The 26,160-nt window shown below is 45.5% G+C and overlaps 1 protein-coding gene across 2 annotated transcripts in view; it reads left to right on the forward strand.

Moving 5' to 3' along the window:
- The window catches only part of HS6ST2 (heparan sulfate 6-O-sulfotransferase 2), a 283,702-nt gene that overhangs the window by 1,125 nt on the left and 256,417 nt on the right, over window positions 1-26,160 (forward strand). For both annotated transcript variants that reach the window (XM_044911807.1, XM_044911808.1), the window contains exon 2: window positions 102-620. In XM_044911807.1, the coding sequence (XP_044767742.1) occupies window positions 102-620 (519 nt within the window). The remainder of the gene's footprint in view (window positions 1-101; window positions 621-26,160) is intronic.

Below are 26,160 nucleotides of genomic sequence, written 5' to 3' on the forward strand. Positions count from 1 at the left end.
GGGGGGGGCGGGGGGGGCGCGGGGGGGGGGGGGCGGTGCGGGCGCACGGCGAGCGCGGGCTGAACTGCGGGATTGACGTAACGAGCTTGGGTTTCCCCCAGCGTCGGGAACATGGATGAGAAATCCAACAAGCTGCTGCTGGCTTTGGTGATGCTCTTCCTATTTGCCGTGATCGTCCTCCAGTACGTGTGCCCCGGCACAGAATGTCAGCTCCTCCGCCTGCAGGCATTCAGCTCCCCGATGCCGGACCCGTACCGCTCGGAGGATGAGAGCTCCGCCAGGTTCGTGCCCCGTTACAATTTCAGCCGCCGCGACCTCCTGCGCAAGGTAGACTTCGACATCAAGGGCGATGACCTGATCGTGTTCCTGCACATTCAGAAGACCGGAGGCACCACTTTCGGCCGCCACCTGGTGCGCAACATCCAGCTGGAGCAGCCGTGCGAGTGCCGCGTGGGTCAGAAGAAATGCACTTGCCACCGGCCGGGTAAGCGGGAGACCTGGCTCTTCTCCAGGTTCTCCACGGGCTGGAGCTGCGGGCTGCACGCCGACTGGACCGAGCTCACCAGCTGCGTGCCCGCCGTGGTGGATGGCAAGCGCGACGCCAGACTGAGACCGTCCAGGTGAGTGCGCCGCGCCCGCGGCCGAGCGGGGCCCTGGAGCGCGGGAGCGGACCTGGGCCTGGGCGGGCGGAGGGCGGGGAGGCGCGGCTGGCCGCTGCCGGCACCCCAGTGCGCACCTCTGGGCCCGGCGGGTGCGCCCGGACTGGGAGGGCGCCAGACTCCTTGGCGCGCACGCTCACGGCGCCGTGGCGGCCGCAGGAAGCCTGTCCGCTGCGGCCCGGGACGGCTCGTCTGTCTGTCGGCGGGTTGGTCTGCTCGGTGGCTGGGAGTGCGTGCGGGGGGCGGGAGGGGGGCGGCCGGGAGGCCCCGAACGAGCGCCCCCCCTCGGCCGCCGCCGGGACAGGGTACCGCACGCGGACTCAGCGCTGGAGCGCCGGCAAGAACCGGTCTCTCTGTGTGAGGTCCCTGAGTCCCTCTTGTCTCTCTCTGCACCCCGGTTCCGAAGCCTCCTTTCTGCCCTCTCTTCCTTTTCCCGCTCCCGCATTCTCCCCCCACCTCCTTTTCTCACTTCGTCTATCTGCTTTCTCTCTTTCTCTTGCTCCCGTACATGTCGGTCCCTGGCCGCTCGCTCTTGCCTTCTCCCTCTCTTCTCACTTTGCTTCTCGTTCTTTCTCTTTTACCCTTTCTGATTTTTCTCTTTTTCCTTGACTTTTGCCACTCTCTTTTCTGTCCTCTGGTTCTGCTCTCCCTGGGCGAGTGGGTGTTCCTCTGCCGCTGTTTGGGGACACTCGGAGAGAGCTGGTGGGACCCAGCTTACACCCCCCACTCCTGGCAGCACTCGGGCCATCCGCAGCGCTTTGCGAGTGCGAGGGGGCACCTTGCGTGCCGAAGGGCGAGCTGGGACGCTGCCCCGACCCCGTGTGGGGTTCGCTCTTGAGAAACCTCTCCAGATGTACATGTACAAATCCTGAGCCCCAGCGTGGGGGACCGGCAGCTCACGCGCTGGGAACCCCCGGGGCTGATGCGGAAAATGGTGATTTATGAAGAGCCTGTAGCCAGTTGCTTTTGAAGCTAGGGCATTTTCCTTCATGCAGCCGCGCAATGCCCGGTTGCTGGAGGTCACGGAGTGCCATAAAAGGGGGAGGGGGAGAAGGGCGTGTTGGGCTGGAGTTGCTCCAGCCAGGGCCCCGATTACGCCACTGTCCCTAAAACACATCAGGGCCGGGCCGGCGAGTCCAGGGGATGGACTGGATGAGTCTAATTGCCAGGGGGCCTCTGGAAGGGTCTTTGAGCAGGCAAGGACACGGCTGTGAGCCGTGCTCACTGCCTCTCCATCAGGCGACCCCAGGGGCCCTGTTTTCAGCAGCTGCCTACCTGGACCCGCTCCCAACTCCTACCTCCGCTGCCTCAACCGCTCCAATCCCTCCCCCCTCACCCCGCCGCAGGTTACTCTGTGCCTTGGACAAGGAGATGCCTTGCAGAGGGCTCCTGGAATGCAAAAGCCAGTGCAGTTTCTTCTTTCCAGACGCAAGCAAATGGAGCCCTCTGACTCTCTGCTCACCCCTGCTCACGCTCCTTTCCCTCACTTTACGGTGGCCTTTCTGGAATGCTGGGATTCTGGCAGAATCTGTTGAATGTTCAGTGCCTTTACAGCCCTAATAGATTTTCTTTTTTCCATCCTAAGAGAACCTTGGCTCCAGGAAGGTTGTCGCCTCAGTCCATTGTAAGAATTGTGTAAGTCATTGTCACCTTAAGATACTGGGGTTTATTTAAGAAGATCCCAAACAATTCGGCAATATTGAAAATAATCTCACTTGCTGCTGGAGCTTGTAGGCGTAGAGCTCCACAGGACACATGCGCCTTTGAAAATCCTTCTGGACATGTAGATCGGGGTGTGACGCCGTCCCCAAACACACCTTACAAATGTGGTCCCGATTATGTATTTGGTGGCCACTATCCTCTGGCACATTCCCTCAGAAAATTTCCATTAGATAACCAGTATCCTCAAGGGGAGGGTTCACCCTTTTGGATGGTCCCAAATCGGAGCGGCATTATCTGACGTGAAATGAGATTTCACTTAGTCGTAAAAGGGTGATACCACAGTGCCATCTAGTCTAATCGAAGAAGAACCACTTTTTAAAGAGTCAAGAGTTACCGGATCTTACACCGTTTGCACAAATGAAATAAAATTTGCCAGAGAAACACATTGCCACCCCAAGGGCATCTTTTTATTTCATTAATTTCCACCCACCTCCAGAAATCTTCATCTTGAAGAATAGCGGTAGCTTGAGGGTTCCAGAATTTCCCAGGGTGTTGATACATCCCCGCCTTCAGGACCAGTTCAGTGAGTGCTGATACTCTAGAGGAGTGAAGGTATGCGTGAAGTGTGTGTGTGTGAGTGTGTGTGTGGTGAAAATCGAGACACGGGGGCAGCAGTGCCACGTGGGGGTGAGGAGCCCGCCTCGGGACATGAGAGTCAGCCGTGCGGAGTTCCCGCGCGGAGTGGCCTTCTGGGCCAGCTGGTGGTCTCTGTGCTCCGCTGAACCGAGGGGTACAGTGGGCCGCGCCTGTTTGGCCTGGGAGTCCTGACACCTGGGCCTTCGCTGCAGGCCGGCCATGAACCAGCTGTGTGACCTTGGACTGGAGCCTGTCCAGGCCTTGTATGTATGGAGTGTGCATCCCAGTGTCTGCTGAGCTTTCACATCCACTTATCTCTGGTATTTCGCCATAAACTTGCAGTATCTTTGGGGAGAGGGTGTTGTGGGCAAAAGTATCCCCATTTATCAGATGAGAGTGAAGGCCAAAGGGGTTGCCGGACTTTCTCAAGGTCGTCGAGCTCTGGGGTGGCCCGGCAGGAATCTTGCTTCGGTTCTGTCTGCTCCCTTGAGTGCGCCTTGATGAACGGGGTCCTGGCCCAAGCACAGTGAGGCATTTCGTGGTAGTGATGCTCACAGAGGGAGTCCTGGATCGGACCGGGGTTGCCACACCCCTGGCGGGGAGAAGAGATTTCTAGCTGCCTGAGGCTCTCTGCTCCCTGGGGGTGGGTGGGTGAGTGGGCTCTCGTGGCTGGGTGGCTGCCATGTTGGAAATCACCACAAAGCTGCACAGGGTAGGAGCACGCTTGGGGGCCTGGTGGATAAGCATCAGTAGGAGAGCCCAGCAGCAACAAGGGCCACCTTCTGACTCACAGCCATCTATCCACATGACAGGGGGTGTGAGAGGCCATCGTGGCTGCAAGCCAAGACCCTGAATCCTGCTCCCAGTGCTACTTTGGCCATGCTTCCCTGCCTCCGGGGATGGCAGCGGGCTCGGGTGATATATAACTGCTGAATAGAAAGGACTGTGAGCACGTTGCCTGGTGAGGACAAAGACGGAGAATGCTGGGCTGGCAAAAGGTTCAAGTTGTTTATTTTTGAGAATAATATTTCTCAAAAAAAAAAAAAAGAAGAAGACAGAAACTAGAAATTGCATTTCATGCATCTGTCTACCAATATGTTGTTTGGGGTCAGAGAAGGGTCCTGCTCATTCTAGAATTTCTAAGACCATTTTTTGAAAATGTATCAAAACATTCTTGCTTACCAGCTGTTAAAACTCCCAAATTCTGCAGGCTTTTCTCAGGCCAAATTCCCTCTGTTTGTAGCCAACTCCAGAGCACCACTCTGTCTGTGGGAGAAATTCCGAATTGGGCACAGGGAACGTGCACTGGCCTCATTTTTCTGTGCCAGGTACTGTGTTGGCTGGCACACACAGGGGGCATGGGCCGGGTTCTGTGGTTCTACAGGTCAGAGGCTCTGAGCATGATATTCCTGTTGCATCCTAGACTCTGAGTGTCTCTGAATTTTCCAGCAGCCATACGGAAGAGTAATTAATTGTCATCTAAAATCCAGTAGGCTATCCCTGACGGGAAAGGACTAAAAGGCATTTATAGGGAGAAAAGCTCTCTTTTTCTTTCCCTTTCTTCCAAAAAGGTGGCTTTATTCTGAACGAGCTCCATCTTCGCAGGAACCCCATGGTGCCTGTGCCCATCACACCTCCCGTGCCCACACTCACACTCCTTCCCGTTTGGGATTTGGCAGTGAGGCGGGCTGATAGGTCTGGCTTGCAGCGATGCCACCCTGTGGCCCTTCGGGCTGTGGGCCACCTGGCTCTCACGGGGGGCAGCTTCATCGCCCAGCGTGCATTTCTTCAGCTGCCTTTGAGAGGAGCTGCTATACTCTCCCACCTGTTTCGCAGGAGAAGGGGAGAAACTCGCTGTCACATCTGTCGAACCTGGGCAGGATTTGTTAGCATTGCCGCATGGATGGCAGACGTGTTGTCAGAGTCCTGACAAAACTCTCAGTTCTCGGGTGGCTGCCTGGGTGGCTCAGTGGGTTAAGTGTCTGCCTTTGGCTCAGGTCATGATCTCAGGGTCCTGGGATGGAGCCCCGCCCTTCTCCCTCTGCCCCCCCCCACCCCCCCCCCCCCCACTGCATGAACTCTCTCTCTCTCTCTCTCTCAAATAAATAAATAAAATAAAATTTAAAAACCTCTCAGTTCTCGGGGTAGTATAAAAGGCTCTTCAGACTTAGCATTTCTTAATAGTAATTTTAGAGAAGTGGTGTTGTGCAGCAAGAAGAATGTCAGAGCTTGTCTTTTATAGATGTCTGTCGTCAACTTCAGTAGTATGAAGTGACATTAAAGATTAGTCATCTTTTCCATCGTTATTCATTAAACAAAATTTTGTGAAACTGCCCATTATCTTCCAGGGAAGGCATGTCATCCTTGCTCTCGCAGAGTTTACGGCAGAACAAAATAATTTGGTATCTTAGACATTTAATAAAGGAGATGAATTTTGTTTGGAAATGATTTGAATATCAAGCATGTCTTTAAAATGTCACACCTTTACAGGAATATAGTGAAACACAGAGAAAAGTCCCATCTGTTTATGGGGAAGTTGATGTCTAATCAGGAAACTCTGAAGAATTGTGACCTCTGCACAGTGCTAGAAGTTGGGGGCGGTTAGAGCCTAGAGAAAGCCAGAAAAGCCAAGGTCACCGTCTTCAGCCTCAAGTCCATAAAGATTAGAGGGCAAAGTGCAGAACTGTGGGTCAGAGTGGGGGTAGAGGTGAAGGGGGGGGCTTGTGATTTGGGGCAGGTCCATCCCCCTCTGTAGAATGGGAGATTTAACCAAGATACTTTCTCAGGCCCATTCCTTCTAAACAATGAGGAACAGGCCAGAAAAAGGCGAGATGTATTCAGGAACACGTCTGGGAATAGGTGGGCTGTATTTAGAAGAAAAGAGACATTGTGGGTGGGCATGGCATCCTCCTGGCATCGTGCGGTTCAGCAGCCTCACCTAGCCAGGGCTGGCCAGAACTGAGAAGGTCATGGTTGGGACAGGGTGAAGGAGGGAGGTGGGGTGAGGCCTCATGGTCGAGGTCCTGGGATGGCAATGAGGAAGTTGAACCCCAGTGAGTAGGAGAAGCCCTTGGATGGAAGGAATGTAAGAAATACAAAAGGAAACAAAGGCTGGAGGCCAGCTGAATGCCCCTCCCTGATTTCTAGTTTGGAGTGGAGGTGGTACCAGTGATCAAATCAGAGAGGTCGAGAAGGGGATCTAGTGTGGGTGGGGTGGGCACCATACATACTACAGAGTTGTGGCCGGTCTATGTTGCCCGGACTCGTAGGGAAGGGAAAACCACTCTGGGGCAGATGAGGGCTTCGTTGTGTATTTGGGAGTCTGTGAACCCAGTTAATCTGCTTTCACAATTGGCATTGTTATTTAAATGATAGCTGCAACTCACACGTGGGACTCTTAGCCAAGGCAAAGGATGTTTGAAGGGAGGAAAAGATAGATTGCATAAAAACGAGAACTGTTCATCTGTCAAAAAGTAGCCAAAATGAAATGGCATATTGTCAAACTGATGACAATAGGCACAACAAATAAAACAGAGAAAAAGATGACATCTTTTTTGTATAAGGGACTCCTACAAATTGATTAGAAAAACAAAGGATATGAACAGACAAGTTACGGCAGGGGACCCACAACTAGTTTGCAGATGTGGAAAAACCGTTCAGTCACACTGGGAATAAAGGTATGCAACTTTAAGTCATTACGTGTAGGAACACCTTTTGCCTCTCTAATTAGCCCTGATTAAAAAATAATAATAATAAAATAAAAAACCTCAACATACATCACCACCACCATCAATCCCATAATTCTCATACATCGTTAGTGGCCATATAGATTTGAAGGATTCTTTTGGAAATAAATTAGATAACATAAATGGAGAAGATTAAAAATATTTCTTTCTTTGACCCGAAATTTCTTTTTCAGGATTTTACTGAAAACCATAATCCTATATGTGTTTTTCATTCCCTCACTCATTTATTTCTTCACTTTTTAATCAACAAATAATTACTTTGTGTCCCCTATCACTGGGCTATGTGCTGGGGGCCCTGTTGTGGTTCCTGCCTTCATGGAGTGGGAAAGATAGACATGAAACCAACAATTAATGGCTTAAAATTGTGAGAAATTCCATGGGGGGGTAAGTATAGGATGATATAATTATCACTGGGAGGCTAGCTGGAGTTCTTTATAAATGCAACAAATTGGAAAAATCTGGACATCCACATAGAGGAGAATGGTTCAAGGAATCTCAGTACATCCACTTGAAGGATTATTAGAAAATCATTTAAATGTCTTTTCAGAGAGTATGGAAAATTGCTGGTGATTTAAAGCTAAGGGAAAAAGAGATAGACAATTATGGACCCAGTATAACTACAGCTATGTTAGAGAGAGGGAGTGGGGAGAGGGAGAGACGGAGAGACACACACACAAAAACATCTTCCCATTCCTCCCAACCTAAGCGTAAAAGACAAAGAATGAAAGAAAAATACCAGGATATTAGTAAATCAATTCGTGATTTATTCTTATTCTTTTTTTTAAAGATTTTATTCATTTATTTGACAGAGAGCAAGCGAGCGCACACACAAGCGGGGGAGTGGCAGAGGGAGAAGCAGGCTCCCCACTGGGCAGGATCATGACCTGAGCCGAAGGCACACATTTAACCCACTGAGCCACCCAGGCGCCCCGGTTTATTCTTATTCTGCTTCTCTGAGGGTTTTGCATTTCCTTTATGAGTATGCACTACTTTTATAATAAAAGTAAACATTAACAGTTTTTAAAATGATGTTTTATCATGGCTGTGATAAATTATACTCATGTCAACTTTTTGGTTCCTGAAGACCATGGCTGGCTATTTCATTAGCTTCTTGATATCTAGGGAGTTCTTTTTTTAAAAATTTTATTTATTTATTTGAGAGAGAGAGAGAGAGAGCAGGGGGAGAGGGGGAGGGGGAGAGGGAGAGAGGGAGGGGCAGGGACAAGCAGGCTCCCTGCAGAGTGGAGATGGGGCGGGGCTCCATCCCAGGACCCTGACCAGAGATCATGACCTGAGCCGAAGTCAGACGCATAACTGACAGAGCCACCCAGGCGCCCCAGTATCTGGGGGAGTTCTTAATGAGGAGAGTAGTCTCAGCTAAATAAACTTTCAGACTGAAAGGCGGAGGTGATAAGTCAGGAATCGGCTGTTGATTTTTTTGATGAGTGGCTGTTATCATACGCCAAAGAAACCATGGAACGCTTACACCAGTACATCATAGAGATATTTGAGTATATGGCTATTGTTTCTTCTCTGTTTAAAAATTAAGTGGGACAGGAAATTAATAATGGCACGCAGTTGGAAATAATAAGACTTGCTCGGCTTGGCCAGAGCCACCCAAGGCAGCCTGGACTTTGAATCTTCATGAGCCTCTTTCCAAGTGAGCAGATACCAGAGCTAATGGTCTGGCTATAAGAGTCAAGTCTTGGGGCTCTTTCTAAACAGCCACCACTGAGAGTTTAGGTCAGTTGGTGCTCGAGTTGCCCTCATTCTGGAGAGAAAGGGAGTCCACTTTGCTGGGGCAGCCTCCTCCCAGAGCAGTTTTCCTTCGTAAGGGCATTTCCCCTGGTTAACTATAAATTAAATTATGCTTATAAATTAATGAATATACTTATGAATTAAATTTATAAATTATGCATTAAGTTGCTTAGAACACTTCATTCCTCAACTGCTCTGGATATCTGAGGGGCTACTAGATACATTGAGGTGCATAATCCGGCTGTTGAAACTCTGCTAAAACTCCGTTCTAGGTACTAGTTATTTTGACAGCGTAAAGAATGTGCTTCACGGGCGCCTGGCTGGCTCAGTTGGTTAAGCGACTGCCTTCAGCTCAGGTCATGATCCTGGAGTCCCTGGATCGAGTCCCGCATCAGGCTCCCTGCTCGGTGAGGAGCCTGCTTCTCCCTCTGACCCTCCCCCCTCTCATGTGCTCTCTCTCTCTCTCATTCTCTCTGTCTCAAATAAATAAATAAAATCTTAAAAAAAAAAAAAAAGAATGTGCTTCACAGTGGAAAAGCTAATATTGACATTCCATGACAAATAAAATAAGATATCTAGTCACTGAGTTTAGGGGGAAAAAAAAGTATGGGTGGGAATGTTCTCTTTTCCCTTAAAGCATAATGAAGAATCCAACTAATGGTCTATATCTTCTAATACAATGCCATTGTAAGCTTCCAGAAATATTTGTCTAACTTCAGTAAAATATTTATTGGCAAAAGAGCTTTTCTAGTTTTACTGGGTATTGGACTTCACAGATTATTCTGTTGGTCTTATTGCATCCCATTTGTTATTTCTGCCATTTTGCCTCTAAGAACAGTGTTGAAGACTTTGACACATTTCAGAGCATTACACTAAATAAATCTGTCTTGCACATTCCACTGTGCTTTTTCTGGAATATTATAAATATTCAAATATAGGCACACTTGCAAATTCAAAATAAAATTCAATACATGCAAATTCTGCATAAATTTCATATTTATAACTTAGCAATAGTTACGAACTTGTTATCCTATGATATAAATGTATCAAATAGGAGCTCATGGGAATTTCCAATAAATATATTTTTCTGATTAAACTGTGGATTCTTTTTTAGCCACAATTTAAGCTTCAATTCTGGGATATATTATAAGAGAATAATTTGCACTTCATTTACTCTGAATTGTCAAGAATCATGTTCTTCCCCGATGTAAATGTCTGCAAAAAGGACTTCTTATTCAGTTTGATTGCTTTTTAAATTTTACTAGCAGAGATGCCCTAGTGAGCCTAAGAGAATTGGTCTGTTTCTTGTGAAGAGTTTAGTTCTAATGAATCACTTCCATGCACTTTTCTGAAGGAATACAGAGCAATTGAAATGTGTAATGCATTGATTTACATCAAATGGATTAGGTCTGTGTGCACCATTCCTTGCATTGACTTTCTCCCATAACTGTACTAATAAAGACAAGTCTTCAGTATAGTACCAGCTCCAATTCACTGACGGAGATCATTGGACTTTTGCTAACTTCCCACAGGAGAATGACTGCAAGCAGAGTATTTAGAAATTGACCAGGGTAACCAGTTACAGCCAGGAAACTCAGAGATACTTTAAACAGGTCCTTTGATCTTGGCAGCCAGCTTCTCAGTTGTTATAAATAAATAGAAATTGACTAAACCCCAGTTGAAAGACACAGAGTATCACACTGGAGGAGAATAGAAAATCCAGGTAAGTGCTGTGTATAAGAGACAAAGCTAATACATAAGGATATAGGTAGGATTGGAAAGGATATATTATGCAAATACTAACCAGAAGGAAGCTGAAGTAGTTAAACTGGTATCAGACAAATAGACTGAAGCAAAACCTTTATTGGGGATCAACAGGATCACTGAATAATGGCAAAAAGTTCCACTTTTCAGATAGCAGTTCTAAACTCGTACGCACTTAATACCATTTTAAAATATATAAAACAAAAATTGACAGGGCTATAAGGAGACATTGTAAAATCTGCTAACCACTTTCAGAAATTGACAGATGAAAAAAACACAAAAATGGGTAAGGATACAGAAGATTTGGTTAACAAGCTCAGTGCAGTGGACCTGCACCCAATTAGAAGAACGCACATTCTTCTCAAGCACATATGGAACGCTTGTAAAAATAGACCATATACTAAGCTGTAAAGTTAGTCTGGAAAAACTTCAGTGAGTAAATATCTTACAGACCATACGATCTGCCCATGCAGTGCTTAGTCACTAGATGCTGTAACCAGTCAGGCAGGAACAAGGGATCAGGCTCTATCTGAGTGCATGAGAAGGAACATTAGTAGTCTGATATATTTGGAAGTATCGCCAATCCTTCACCAACCACATCAGGCTTCCTAATTCATATGCAAGAGTGTAGAACTCCAAGACTTTGTCAAAGAGAAGTACTGGAAAGTGATGGTTTGACCCAGGTAGCTTGACCTGACTTTCCCTGAAGACCTATTAAGATTTTGGGGTACTTATTAAGCCAGGGCCTATGCCAAGGGCAGATCATGTATTTTTCTCATTTAATCCTCAAAACAGCCCTGTAAGGTAGATGTTTTAAAAACCCATTGAAAGTTAAAAAACAAACAAACAAACAAAACCAGAGAATTGGGCCCAAATCTACCCAGCCAGCGAATATTGGAGCTGGCAATTAAAATCAGCTGGGTTACATGTCCTGTCTGATACGTTTTAATGTCTGCTAAATTTGCAGACAAATTTCCAAAAGCCTCTACCCGTTTTTTGGCCGTGTCTACTATACAAGCTAAGTAAAATGGAGACCTGTTAACTGATTTTGTTTTTCAAAGCATCTTTTAGAAAGTTCAGTAAAAATTACTCTTTAAGGGTGAATTCTGCAGCTCTTTTTGCCCCTTCTTAAATAAAGATTTAGATATCCAACAATAAAAAAAAAAGTAGATATCCAAGATACTGCAAATGCTTTCGACACTGATGTACACAGAAGAATGCTGTTTAAGGGGAAATAAAAAAAGAAAGGAGTTACGTTAGAGGAAAGATTTTTTTTTTCAGATAAGGAAAATGAGGACTTTAACTATTTTAATTTATGCCCCATGTGGACTTAAAATATGGTGCACACACTTGATAAGATTTGTAAGAGGCCAAAGCATCTTAGTCCTTCTGGAATGTTGGCAGTTGGTTCATTAGCAATGTCAGTTGCACTGCTCTGACCGCAGCCTGTTTCTATAAATGACCATTGCTTTCTTTTGCTGCGTTTGGTCTGTGTAGACACAGCCTTTGGAGGGCAGTGTGAACGAGTTTGGCCAGATCAGTTCATATAGCTCCGAAACACAAGGAGCCAGTCAAATAAGGACACTTTCTCCAAAACCAAGTGATGAATCCTGAAGCCTGCTCTCATCCCCGGGGGCTCATCACGAAGAGAGGAGTCACACTTCTCTCTCTTTTGGAAGAGGTGGCTTTGGAAAAGAGAATATGTAAATTAGCATGGGCCTACCAGCCTGGCAGACATTAATGCGGGTGGCCAAGAAATTAGGTTGACGGCATTGGAAGCATGGGAAAAAGACGCCCACGATAACCAGAGGCCAGTGTGACCTTGGAATGGTGGCCATCTTGGCAGATACCTCACTGCTGAGACTTTGCTAAGTAGAAGATTAGCTGGCATGACATCCCGAAGGTTGGAAAATGGAGCCTATTTACTAGATACACAAGAGGCAAAACTACTTATTATTTTCGTGATTGGTTTTGCTGAGGGTGGTACAGTATGTTCTAGGAGCGTAATAGGTCAACTCCAACTCATGAAAGCAATGTTGAAATGAAGCATATTGGGGTGAATGATGCATAGTAGGCTGTTTATGAAAAGTCACTTCAATACGAACTTTAATGGACACGTAGAAATGATTTTACACATAAACACACCATAAGATTAATGAAAGACAATTACGCTAATATGTGACTGTGGACCTGAAGCAAGGTATTTTTTTTTAATATTTTGCGTTATTGAACAAAATGGCCTGTGCATATTTCTCCTTTTAGGTAGGGATCCATGCTTAGCATCTACCACTCTTAGTTTGTTCTTTGTGACTTGGAAGCAAAGCAAAAGATAAAAAAGATATCATTTCAGCTTTAGTATAGCATTTTACAATCTTCTGGCAGCTTTTGTATTTATAACCATATGGGTGTACATTAAATCTGCATATCTCCCTCTCATTTATATGTTTATGAAGTTATAAAGATATACACATGTGCACACAAAGTAATTAAGCAAGTGATATGTGTTTGACAATGTTTGGTGACTTAATGCCAATTAGAGGGGGGTTAAAAAAAAACCCTTGCTTTTCTAATCCAATTGCTTCCATGCTTTTTGGTTTATGCACTTAAGGACAGAATCCATTTAAAGTGCAGAAATTTGCATACATGCAGCTTTGAGTGAGACTTCTATTTATTCCAGATGGCCTTGAAAAATTATTACCGAGGGCCTTAGAGACCTGGATGTCACAAGATCCATTATGATGAGATTGAAATCACACATGGGTTTGCAGCAGTTTCTCCTGTATGAGAGGGGGTATACTTTTGACATGGGCGCTAAAGGTATGTATGTGGCTTAGCTAGACTGTTCAGTGAAGCCAGATGAGCTTAGCTCATCTCAAGGAAGGAGTCCTGTGTGGCAGGCACCTCATCTACCCCTATTGTAGGAAAGTGGTTCATGATTTTCTGGAGTTCAGCTGAATGCTAAGTGAAAGGCTGCATATGGGATTTGCATGCACGGAAGTGAGCAGTTACATTGACAGTCTCTCCCCTTTTAAAAAAATATAGTTGGATTGGAATGAGCACGATTGCGGTGCTCCCCATTGAATGTCATTTTTTGTTTTGCTTTTCAATCATGGTGATGTAACCACTATTCATTGTAGGCAGTTTATAGGTTCTAGTGTCTAGGGACAGGATGTGGGGGCTCAGGTTGTGACCTTTGGCTGGGAATATCTTCTCTAGAGAATGTCACGGAGGTCCGGTTTCCATGATGACCGCAGACAGGCCAAGGACCACGAAATCCAGCTCTTTCTGATTTGCTGGGGTCTGACTCTGGGATGCAGCTCTGTCTGGTTAACGGAGAGGAACTCTTGTATGTAGCGAGCTTGCAAAGATGGAGAGATCTGAGTGCCACAAAGCCTAAGGTATGCACAGCTCAATTATTTGGCTCTTGGTCTCTGAATTTGGCTTAGCACAAGAAACCTAGAAGGAAGAAGACGAATGTTCTCCCACAATTTCAAGCTGGTAGAAATATTCACAAAATGGTGGGAGTTCCAACTGAAACGTCAGAAGCTCAAGTTGGGTCTGAGGAAGAGACATACCATTGGGGGGGAAAAAAGATAAATTATTGCCATAATTAAATGGCAGGTTGCCTCTTAATGATTTAGACCTCCCCTTCCCAGGTATAGCTTTGGGGACAATTAGTTGCACAATTAGGCTTCAGGGCCCTAGAGGGAGGCAGTGGCGCCATGAAAACTGCCAGCTGTAATAGTAACCACGTATGTCTCAGGGCCGCTGGTGGCTGTCAACTTGGAATTCTGGGACACCATGGTTCTGCTGGATTAGGGGTGAGAGCTGGTTTGGGGTGCCTCTGATGATTCAGCGTAATTCACTCAAGATTCATCCAAGCTGTTGCTTGTATCAACAGTTCATTCTTTTTTTATTGCTGAAGAATCTTCCATGGTAAGTATGGACCCCAGTTTGTTTAACCACTCACCTGTTGAAGGACATCTGGGCTGATTCTAGTTTTTAGCTATCACGAATAAAGCTGCTATGAACATTCATGTATAGGCTTTTGTGGAATGATCTGTGTTCATTTCTCTAGGATAATGCTCAAGAATGCAATTGCTGGGTCCTTTGTAATGATGTGTTTAGTTTTATGAGAAACTGCCAAACTGTTTTTACAGAAGGACTATATATTGTTTCACATTCCCAGCAGCCACGCATGGGTGATCTAATTTCTCCCTATCCTTGCCAGCATTGGTGTTGTCACTATTTTTTATTTTAGCCATTCTGATAGGTGTGTAGTAATATCTCATTGTGGTTTTAATTTACCTTTCTCTGATGGCTGATGATATTCAGCATCATTTCACATGCTGACCAGCCATCTGTGCATCCTCTTTGGTGGAATGCCTGTTCATGCTATTTGGCCGTTTTCTGATGGGATTCTTTTTTCTTTAACTGTTGAGTTTTGGGTGTTATTTATAAATTCTGTATATTAGTCTTTGGTCAGATGCATTGTTTGCAAATATTTTCTCTATGTCCATTGCCTGCCTTTCATCTTCTTCATGTGGCATTTGACAGAGCAAAATTTCCTTTTTTTTTTTTTTTTTTTTTTTGAGAGACAGAGAGTGCACATGTGAGTGAGGAGGGGAGGGACAGAGGGAGAGAGAGAGAGACAATCTTAAGCAGACTCCACACCCAGTGTGGACCCCGATGGGGGAGGGGGCTTGATCTCATGACCCTGAGATCATGACCTGAACCAAAATCAAGAGTTGGCTGAGTAACCGATTGAGCCACCCAGGAGCCCAGGCACAGCGAAATTTCTGATTTTGATGTGGTCCAGATCATGATTTGGTGTCAAGTTTGAGAATTCTTTGCCTAGCCCTAGATCTTGAAGGTTTTGTCCTGTGTTTTTTCTAAAGATTTTGTAGTTTTAATTTTTACTTTTAAGTCTATGATACATTTTTAAATTATTTCCTTATTTAGATACAATTCATGCATCATAATATTCACCCTTTTAAAGCACACAGTCCAGTGGCTTTTAATATATTCAGAAGGGGGCCCAACTTATTCTTCTCCATGTGGATATCAGTTGTCCCAGCGTCATTCATTGAAAAGACATTTTTCTTTATGAATTGCCGTGGTACTTTTGTTGAAAATCAACTGACCATCAGTGTATGGATTTATTTTTGGAATCTTAATTGTATTTTATCCATCTGTATAGTCATTTTAAAAATATTTTATTTTGGGGTGCCTGGGTGGCTCAGTCGTTAAGCGTCTGCCTTCAGCTCAGGTCATGATCCCAGGATCCTGGGATCGAGCCCCGCATGGGGCTCCCTGCTCCATGGGAAGCCTGCTTCTCTTACTCCCCCTGCTTGTGTTCCTTCTCTTGCTGTGTCTCTCTGTGTCAAATAAATGGATAAAATCTTTTAAAAAATTTTTTTTATTTTTAAGTAGTCTCTATACCCAACGTGGGGCTTGAACTTTACAACCCCGAGATCAAGAGTCGCACACTCCACCAACTGAGCCAGCCAGACACCCCTCATTGTAGTTTTAAAGGATGGTTCTTATGTCCCCTCTTTCATTCTTGATTTTAGCAATTGAGTCTTTTATTTTCTTTGTCAGTCTAGGTTATGATTTGTCAATTTTGTTGATCTTGTCAAAGAACCAACTTTTGGCTTCATTGATTTTCTCCATTCTTTCCAACTCTCAATTCCCACTGCAATCTGTAATATTTCTTTTCTTCTGCTTGCTTTGGGTTTAGTGTGCTTTTTCTTTTCCAGTGTCTTGTGGTGAAAATTAAGTTATTGATTGAGATCTTTCTCTTTTTTTTTTTACATTCACAGCTATAAAATATTCTCTAAGAGCTGCTTTGGTTGCATCCTGTAAGTTTTGGTATGTTTTGTCTTATTTTAATTTATCTCAAAGATTTCCTAATTTCCTTTGTGCTTTCTTCTTTGGATCATTGTTTATTTAAGAGTGCATTGTTTGAGTCCCACATATTTATGAATTTCCCAAATATCCTCTTTAAGTGATTTATAATTTCATTCCACTGTGGTCAGAGAACATACGCTATGTGATTCAGTCTTTTAAAATATATCGAGAAGTGTTTTATGGACTACCATATGGTCTGTACTAGAGATTGCTCTGTGTGCATTTGAGAAGACTATGTTCTGTTGATGATGGAGTGTTCTATAGATGACTGCTAAGTCTTGGTTTATTGTACTGCTCAAGACTTCTGTGTCCTTGTTGCTGTTTTTCTACTTGTTCTAGCCATTATTGAAATTGGGGCATTGAAGTCTCCAGCTATTATTATTGAATTTTCTATTTCTCTTTCTAATTCTGTTTTTGCTTCATGTATTTTTAAGGTATACATTGTAACTTTTCGGAATCGACTTCATATAATACATTATAGTTAGGAATGTTTCTAGAAATGTTTCCCTTAATCTATTCCTTCATCTCCCTTTTTGTGCTGTTACTGTTATGAAATTTACATCTATATTTTACAAAGCCAGCAGTACATTATTGTCCCTAAACATCAATTATTTAGAAGTGCACTTGAGAAGAATTCTACTGTTGTTGGGTGGAGTTCATTAGATCCTGCTCTTGGGTCGATGTTGATTAGGTCTTGTTGGTTGAAGGTATTGTGGAGATTTTGTATATCCTTGTTGATTTTCTGTCTAGTGTTTCTCTCAGTTGTTGAGAGAGAGGTGTTAGAGTCCCCAGTCATAATTGTGGATTTGTCTGTTTCTCCTTTCCGTTCCATCAGTTTTGCCTTTATATATTTTGCAGCCCTGTTGTTTGTTACAGACAGATTTGGGATTGCTACGTGTTCTGGGTCAACTGACTCTTTTATCATTATGTAATATCCTCCCTTTGGTTTTGGTCATTTTCTTTGTTCCAGGGTCTGTTTTATCTAACATGAACATAGCCACTTAGGCTTTTTTCTGACTGATGTGTGCATGAATGCATGATATATCTTTCTTTCTACCTCTCAGTGCCTTCTAATGCTTATTTAATGTATCCATACATATCTGTAATTACTTGGAGGAATAGAGAGAAATGTGTATACTCCACCCTGTCCAGAACTGGAAGTACATATAGTTCACCTGGTTTCTGTTTGCTCGGATGATCTGGGTTGGCTGTTTAAGGCATCGAGGCTGTGTGTTGCACACTCCTGATTTTAGCACAGTAATCCCATGTTACTAAGTCAACTTCTCTGTACATCGAGCGTTGTAGTGGCTCTGTTTTCTTTATTTCCAGGGGTCAGACTCTTGAAGTCCAACTATTTTTAATTAAATATGCCCCCACCTTTTCTTATTTTGGTTGCATCCATCTCTCCTTTTCCTTTCCCTATGGAGGCATTTGGTTTTGGAGAGTTGGGATGATGTGGGAGCTGGACATTTCTGTCTGCTGCCGCAAGCTCAGCATGAACAGAAACAAAAAACTGTCTGTCTCACGCTAAGATGTAGGACCGGTAACACGACCTACTTTGACTAGGTTGGACTCTTTCTCATATGTACCGAATGCCTCCTGTGAGCCAGGCTCCGGGTCGGGTGTTGGGATGACAGAGCTGGCTGTGCCAGAGACACTGACTTTGGAGCGTTCTCAGACCAGTGAGGGGCGGCCAGTAAGCAAATAGGGTGATCAGCACTGTCATGAAGCTGAGCACACGTCGCTGTGAGGATGGAGAGGAGGGTCCCTCAAGGGCTCTGCTGTTGGAGGTGACACCCGGACTGAGTCCCCAAGGCTCGACAGCCAGGCAAGGCACAGGGGAAAGCCTGAGGACACAGCACAAGTAAAGGCGTAGCTGCAAGAGCGTGTAGGGCTTGTACGTAGGGGCTGGGATGAGATCCGTGACCTCGCAGCTAGAAGCCAGGGCACATGGAGCCTTGTGGGGCATGGAACATATTGGGGACTTTATCCTTAGCACTGTCAGAGGGCATGGGGAGTCAAACAGAGGAGTAACGTGATCCGATTTGTGTTTTAACTCCTCTCCTCGGCGGCTCTGTGGAGAGGGGACAGGAGAGGGCTGAGAACACGGCAGGGAACCCAGTTAGAAGACTGGAAGTCTAGGGCAGATGGGGTGGTGGCTGGGCTAGGGGCACGTGGAAGGGTAAATGGTTTCAGGAAGTATCTGGGAGGAAGAACAGCAAGAATGTGTAACTGAAATGTGTGGATCCTGGGGAGTGAGAGAGTGTTGTTAATATCAGAATGAGTTGCTTCACTTAAAAGTAACTCTTTTAACCCATTTTCCCCTAATAACAAAGAATATCGTTAAGTTATTGGTGTCCATATGTCTGTGTTCTGAATCTCAGGCTAACCAAGGATTGATTCTGCCCATATTTCCCCGCAATCTTATAGGAACACATTTGAGGGTATCTCTTGATGATTCATCCACTGTTTCAAACATGCTTATGTAAAACCTAAAATGCATCAACTTCTATGATTTTGTAGCTATTGTTGTTCTTTGCTTTAGCTTGAAATGTTTTAATGATCCCCAAACATTGGTATTATTTGAATTTTGCATATATTAGTCAAAGCTTGCAATTATTAGGGCTTTCATTGTGTCCCATATTCTTGGTTTCCAACTTGAGTTGGATATATGGGGAAGAGATGAAGTTCAGCTAATGTGCCATATCTGAAGGATTTTAGGTATTTTAGCTTGCCTCTGATGATGTGGGACATCTGAAGAACAAGGCTTTACCCAATGATGAATTTTAACTGCGGAATAGTTACCTAGTAAGAAGTCTCGTCATCTTTGCAAAGTATTAAACTAGTGTTGGATGCTGGAGGGGAAAATTACATTTTTTGCAGAAATCCAGGTACTGCAAAAGTTTTATGGAGCTCTACAGATGTTTCCGGATGCCTAGAGATTTGTTTTCTTATTGCACATCTGAATAATCTATTTATGAATGCTGTTACATAGTGGGAGGGCCTGCAGTGGATGGCAGTATCCCTTGGAGTAAACGTTCCCAGGTTCCATTCCCAGCTCAGCACACTGACTCTGGACAAAGCCCCTAAAGTGTTCTCTGCTTCAGCCTCCTTAATGGCGAAGTGGAAAATAACACTGTCACTGAACTCATAAAGATGCAGGACTGCGGGCACATGGCTCGCTCAGTCAGTAGGGCATGCAACTCTTAATTTCGGGGTTGTGAGTTCGAGCCCCACGCTGGGTGTAGAGATTACTGAAAAATAAAATCTTAAAAAAAAGAGATGCAGGACTGCTAATTAGATCATGCCTTAAAACCACTTTGAGTTCTGTTGAGAAATACCTTGTTCTCAAATAAAGTAGCCTGTGGTTTTCTAAGTATCGGTATATTGTCAAGAAATGAATCACTGGGGGAGGAAAATATGTAGACCAAATAACAGGGGTTATTGACATCAGTAAACAGATGGAAAAGATGGTGTTAAAGGGAAGAGGAAAGTATTACTCTGCCAATAGAAGGGAGCCATTGAAATGATGGTCTGATTTAGATAAGGTCCATGGCCCAGTGGCTTGAATGGCCTTTTCTCACTTGTTGGTAATGAATTGAATCTGGAGGGGTGTGATAAATGGAGGCAACCAGCATTAGTGAGTACCGGTGAATGGAGAAAAGCCTTTTTAGCTGAGCTAAAGTGATACTCTCCAAATCCGCCTAGTGAGTTTCTGAGAGCGTTTAATTGTTAGAATGCTGCGCTGCTTAAGTCTACAGCTTTCTGACTTTACTCTTTTCAGAGATTTGACCTATAAGGCAGCCGATGGAAATGATTGCTCATCAGCATCTGAGCCAAATTATTCATTCCATAAAATGTTCGCCTGGAGGTATCCAAGCACATGATTTGAAGGAAAGAAGCCCTAGGGCCATATGTAATTGACATGTCTGGCTGAAGGATGACGTGGGCTTCTCATTGGCTGAATAACTTCCCCCTTCAACCTGAGCCCACCCGGGTGGGGTCCTGGCTGGCTCTTGAGCCCAGGACGAGTGTAGGAAGCTGGAACCGTCCTTTGAATAGTGTACCAAACTTGTAGCCTGTGAATACCTCAAACATGGTACGCATCATGCTATAATAAAATTGCCTTTTTAAAAATTTTGTTTCACCCGATGTGAGTTCCCTAAGGCCAGGAACTGTCTTTCATGTCTGTCTCCGCAGAGCCGTTGTCCATAGTAGTCAGTTCATGTTTGTTGAATAAGCAAAATAACTTTCAAGCATCATTAACTCCAATCTTCCAAAAGCTAAATGCGGTTTTGTCTTTAACTGGGTGGTACCATAGCCAGCTTCCCAAAGAACCTGAATGTTCTCTAAAGCATTCTCAAACTTTACTGTGCACGAATCACTTAGGGATCTTGTTAAAATGCATATTCTGATTCAGTAGGTTTGGGGTGGGCCTATCATTCTGCCTTTTTAACAAGCTCCCTGGTGATGCTGATGCTATTGGTCTGTATAGCAAGGATTTAGACCCTGGCCTCTGCCTCATCTCCAAAATTTAGTCCATCATCAAGCCTTGTTGACCCTACCCCTTTTGTCCCAACTCTGACCATTCATCTCTATTCCTGTTGCCACCACTTTAGCGGAACCCTTCCTCATTTTTTTGTGGGGACTATGGCAATAGCTTTCATCTAATCTCCCCAACTCTGTCCCCTCCACTCCATTCTCTATACACACCATAACCAGTATGATGCTTCTCAAATACATTTCTGATGATGCTCATCCTTGTAGCTTTCTATGTAGGATAAAGCAACAACCCCATCTGTTACTAGATTTGTCTTTATATTAGGTAGGAGGAGAGGCAGGGGCAAAACAATGTGAGGCTTGAGGAGCCAAGGGCTTAGAGTGGTGGTGGACCAGTCTTAGGGGCCAACTCATGCAGACAGGGCTGCCTACAGATGCTGTTCTTTCCTTGCATCCATTCATCCATCTATGTATCCACTCATCCATCCATTCATCCATCCATCCATCCATCCACCCATCCACCCACCCACCCACCCATCCATCCATTTAGCCATCCATCCATCCATCCATCCATCCATTTGTTCATCCAGTCTCTTAACTAGCTGGTCAGGCACCCGACCGGCTAAGACTGTTGGCTCTTGGACCAGACAGTCAGCTAAGCTTCTTCATGTCATTTATGGTAAAACCACAATAACCTGATATCCATTGTTTCAGATTCTCTGGCAATGAGACACCTCAATGTTTTCTAGTCAAAATATTTGCTGTTCTGGGCCCAGTCAGTCCAAAATCCTCTGCTCACATTCTTTTTTTTTCATTTGAATTACTGAGGATTTTATTGTACCCTGGATAGCAATTTGTTAAAAATCCCATACCTAAAAGATTATCTGCAATTTCTCTTTTCTCTCTGATTTCTCTTGCCTTGCTTTCAGCCAGGGTTTGGTAGATGGTTAGTGTGTGCACATTCTCGGTGACGTGTAAGCTTTCTGATACTGAAGCCTTCCCTGTGGGGGGGGGGCGGTGGGGGGGCAGGTGTAGGTTGTATCTGGTCCTGTCACAGCGCCTAGGGTGGCTGTCGCTACCGCACAGTATCACACTTCAGGATTCGGCATTTGATTTTGCCTTAACAAAGGAGCCCACCTGTGCTTGCTGAGACCTACTATATCTGGGATGGCCAGACTTGAGGAGGTGGAGAGATAAGGGAGATGAGGAAGGCCTCCTATGTTTTGGGGGGATGGATGCAGGGGTGGGGATCTATCTCAGGAATTCTTAGCTCCTTGCCATTTTCCAGTCTTCAGCCAGAGCTGCCCCCCCCCCCCCACCTCTGGAGCTTGGCTGAATTCAGGGGAGAACACCGAGCCATGTTGACATTTGGTAGAACTTGTTTTCTTCCCCCCTTTAATTGAGCATCTCATCGCAGGGGTTGTTCTTTGTTCCTCTTTCCAGGGTCTTCTGTACGCTGACTAATGCTCACAGCTGGCTTTCTCTAGGGAGAAGTGCGGGGAAGATCAATCCAAGGAGATCTTAGAGGGTCAGTCAGGTTTTCAGATGTGTTCGGGCAGCTTCTGTTTTGTTCAGTGAGACGAAGTGCTTCTGAGGACAGAAATTTGCCCGTGAAGTGCTTCCGGGATGGCAGCGGGGGCAATCACGCCCGCCCGGGACCGCGTCCGCTTCTGCTTAGATTTCAAATGACTGTTGAAAACTCAAGAGCGAGGGGGAAGTGAAGTGCCTTTGACTTGAAGGAATTTGCTAATGGAAGATCAAAGTTGTAAAAACTGTACCTTCCCGTGCATTATGGGAGGGCTGGGGAGAGGACGGTGGGAGGGGGGAAGCCTCATAAAATCCCCCTTTTCAGTCATTTCACATTTTCTCGAGTTTTTCAGCTCCTATAGGGCTTAAGAAATAACTAACCTGAAACCTGGATTGTATTTCAGGAAAAACCTCAGAGGGTGTGGCTTAGGCTTTTAGAGCTCAGGGCTGGGGATCTCCGGGTTCTTAGAAGTCCCGCTGTGAAAAAGTTCATCATGGAAATTGACACCATTAGAATAGAGAGTTTGTAGGACCCTAGTGTAGCAAATTGGAAAACCACATCTCGTCCCTTTCTCCTCGATTATGACGTTAACTGTGGTCATGCCTGGAGGGTGAAGTGAATATTCTAGCCACTGACATGAAGAGATTGGCCTGCCTTTACATCGTGACCTTCTGTCCTAGGTCCCGCAGGGGTCTAGTGGGCTAGCTGTGAACTCTGGGGGATTGGCCAGAGGCATCCCCTCCCTGTTCTACACACTTGGAGGACTCCCTGCCACTGCCAAGCAGGGAAAAGCAAGTTATTTCCACAATCCCTTAAAGAACACATAATTAGGAAGATAATTTTGTAAAGCATCACCCAAAATGGACCACCATCCCGTATGAATTATCCCTTCATTATATCCTTTTCTAGACAGTTCTTGACATTGGTCCCCTCTGTCAGCATAAAAGTTAAGGACTGACTGCATAAAGAAGCCGTGTGGACTTAGGGTCAATCTGTGATAGGACCAGTTAGCAACGCTTTCTTGCCTTCAGCAGGTCGTTTGTTGTGAGGCACCCTGTCATGTGCATCCAGAAGGGGGACCGTGAAAGTTAGCGTGAGTGTTTGGCTGGCTGTCAGCAAGAGGGGAGAGGCTCTTTTCAGAGCCAACAGGGCAGCCAAAGAGGCTTCCTTCACTGAAGACCACCCAATGAGAGAGACCATGTCTTACCTGACCACATTCCAAGGAGGCGGCAGATGGGCTTCAACTGAGCTGTACCTCTGAAGGCTTTCTTCAGGGCGTGGGGGGAAATGCCTCCTATCTGGAAGATCATGGCTGTTTGTGGCCTGTTTAAAAAAAATCACTGGCTCTCAGCACCAAGTGTCCTAGCCTCTCAGGCTCTGTGCCACCATCGTGCCTCGGCTGAGTCGAGTTGCCCGGGCTGTCGATGTATCTGTCATCTGGCTCTTCCAGAACGGACCGCCTGGACAATCTTCAGAGCTCCCGATGAGTTCAAAGGGAGAATGGCATGTAAATTACTACCACCTGAAGCCCCTCAGTTAAAATGAACCTGCTCCCAGGCAGAGCTGGGCTGGCTGTGGGACTCCATGCTGTTAAGGTCTTATGAGCAGACAGGTACAGTAGCAAATGTTGCAGACTTTGAGTCCTGATGAAGCAGTTCAAATCTTAACTCTGCCGTTTGCTAGCGAGGCAGCTTTGGGCAATTTAGTTCACCTGTTTGATCTTCACTTTGCTTCTCTCTAAGATGGGGAAGGGACAGTGGCTGCCTTCTCTACTTCTTGGGCTTCTGTTGAGGCATCAGAGGAGGTCACGGGCGTAAAAGAGCTTTGCACACAGTAAAGGCCTTCCCCATTTGCTTGTGGCTAGGCAGGCCCAGGACTCTGCTAAAACCTTTCTTACCTTAATGCGGAAAGAAATATTCTCTCCTACAGGGACATGTGGCTCCATTTCATCAGTGAGGGCTCAAATGGGAGGTGTGTACTTTTAGAGAAGTCACCTTGGGAGGACCCAGCATTTCCAACTATGTAGAGGTGGCTTTAAGGTTTCGGGAACGCCCTCCTTGAGAATGGCCTTCAGAACCGGTCTTTTTAGGCACAACGGAAACCTCTTCCAACAGGGTCACTCGCTGGATATGCTTGGACCTTGCCACCATCTCTAATAGTTACGTATGGTATTCAAACTCCGGGATGTCAGATTTCCAATGCCCCTTAGAAACATTCTGGTCCAGTAGTTTTCAAACTACATTACCCCCGGATTCCAACTATTTGGAGAAGGGACATGAAGGTTGGGGGATCTCCAAAGCATCATCGGTCTCTGATGCTAAGATGCCATTGGTTGTAGTTGGCATCAATTTATTACCGGCACGTTGGGAAGATTAAAAGAATGGACACCATCCTTCTAAGACCCATCCTATTTTAAATGCAGTTGAAAACGAAGAAGATGTAATGGTTTCTGCTCAACAGTGAAAGTTTACACCATTGGAAAGACATTGTTTCTTTGCTCTGCTTCCTCTGTGGGGTTCACAGATACAGTTCATGTATCTCATTTCATCATGATTCACAGATTTCTGCTCCTGCACAGTTTGAAAATTGACCTCATCCAGTCTGCTGCTTCTGCAGAGGTCCAGAGAGGTGGAGGTCATATAGTTAGTTCCCGGCAGGGCTGGGGCTAGAACTCGGGCCTCTGGAGTGCTAAGCAAATTCTCTTCACCTTGTCCTCCTGCCTCTTGTCCACAGCTGTGTTTCATCTTGCTGGGACATCATCTCACTACAGAAGCAGCTCGACTACGTGAGGGGGATTGAATCACCAGGATCCCAGAAACATCAGGTCACTAGGCGATTTCACCTGCAAGTTGTTGCCATAGCCCGAGCCCTGAGGACTGCCTTATACTGAGCCTCGGTGTTTATCGTAACAGAGATGGCTGAGGGTCACCAGGGGGCTCATGGCCAATGGCAGTGTTCTCTGCATTACCAGCGGGAGCCCCAGGCCAGGGAGGAGCTGGGGCTGGCCCCAAAGGGCAAGGCTGACAACGGTCCAATGGCTAATGTGAGGATTAACTGTAGCTTTGAGTAATCTGTCTCCAGTTCAGGCTGGTTACAGGAGAGCCTCAAGGACTCATTGCATTTGGCTGCTTCTCGGTCTGCTGCAATTTTCCCTTTTCAAGTACATCTTTTTTTCGAAAAATTGGATGAGACGTTATTTTTCGAAAGCTGGTCATTTTTTTTAAGCTGGCATAGAAATGTTTATAAATGTTAACATTTTAAAAAATATATAATGGGAAGGAAGAAATGCCCCCCCCCGCCACTTGTGTGGTCCCTTCCGTGAGTGCATTGGTGCTAGGCTAGCTCTGTGTTTGGGAGGGCAGGCCTGACTCCGCAGGCCCTTCGGATGTCCGTCGAGGTGCAGACGACAACGATTCGGTCCCTCCAAGAAACTGAACCTTCTTCTCAGTCCTGGCCCCGGGCCAGGGCCAGTGTTGGTGAGTTGGCTGCCTGGAAAATGCCACTCCTGGGAGTTTCCCTTTTGGGGCTGAGTAGGAAGTTTCCATCTAGAGAACTCTACGATGTTAATTTCACTTAGTTTAAGGGGGGGAAAAAAGCCAAGCACCTGATTCGTAAGTAAACCACTCTGCAAACATTAGCCACCCTCAATAACATTTGGTGGTTCGGCTGAAATTTTACAGAGTGTGATTTCCCTCAGTTCTGAACAGAGACTGGCTTCAGAGCCAGAAGCCTGTTACAGGATGTGGTGCTTGTCAGATTGCTCGGGTAGGTTTATCAGGCTGGTCATTGTCAGTGGATTCCGTAAGTCCCTGGTCAACTGAAGCATTCGTATGTGGGTGGTTAAAGTGATGAGATCATCCAGAAAGCACACTGTCGGGGATGTAATGTTAGCAACGTGATGGCACCTTAACCATCGTTTTCTCCCTTTGGGAGAGCAGAATGGGGGTAAGCTTAAAGGTCTGTTTTTACTATTGAAGCAAAAAATTCACATTCTATC

This window comes from Neomonachus schauinslandi, chromosome X (genome assembly GCF_002201575.2).
Source record: "Neomonachus schauinslandi chromosome X, ASM220157v2, whole genome shotgun sequence".
In the NCBI taxonomy this organism is placed as follows: domain Eukaryota; kingdom Metazoa; phylum Chordata; class Mammalia; order Carnivora; family Phocidae; genus Neomonachus; species Neomonachus schauinslandi.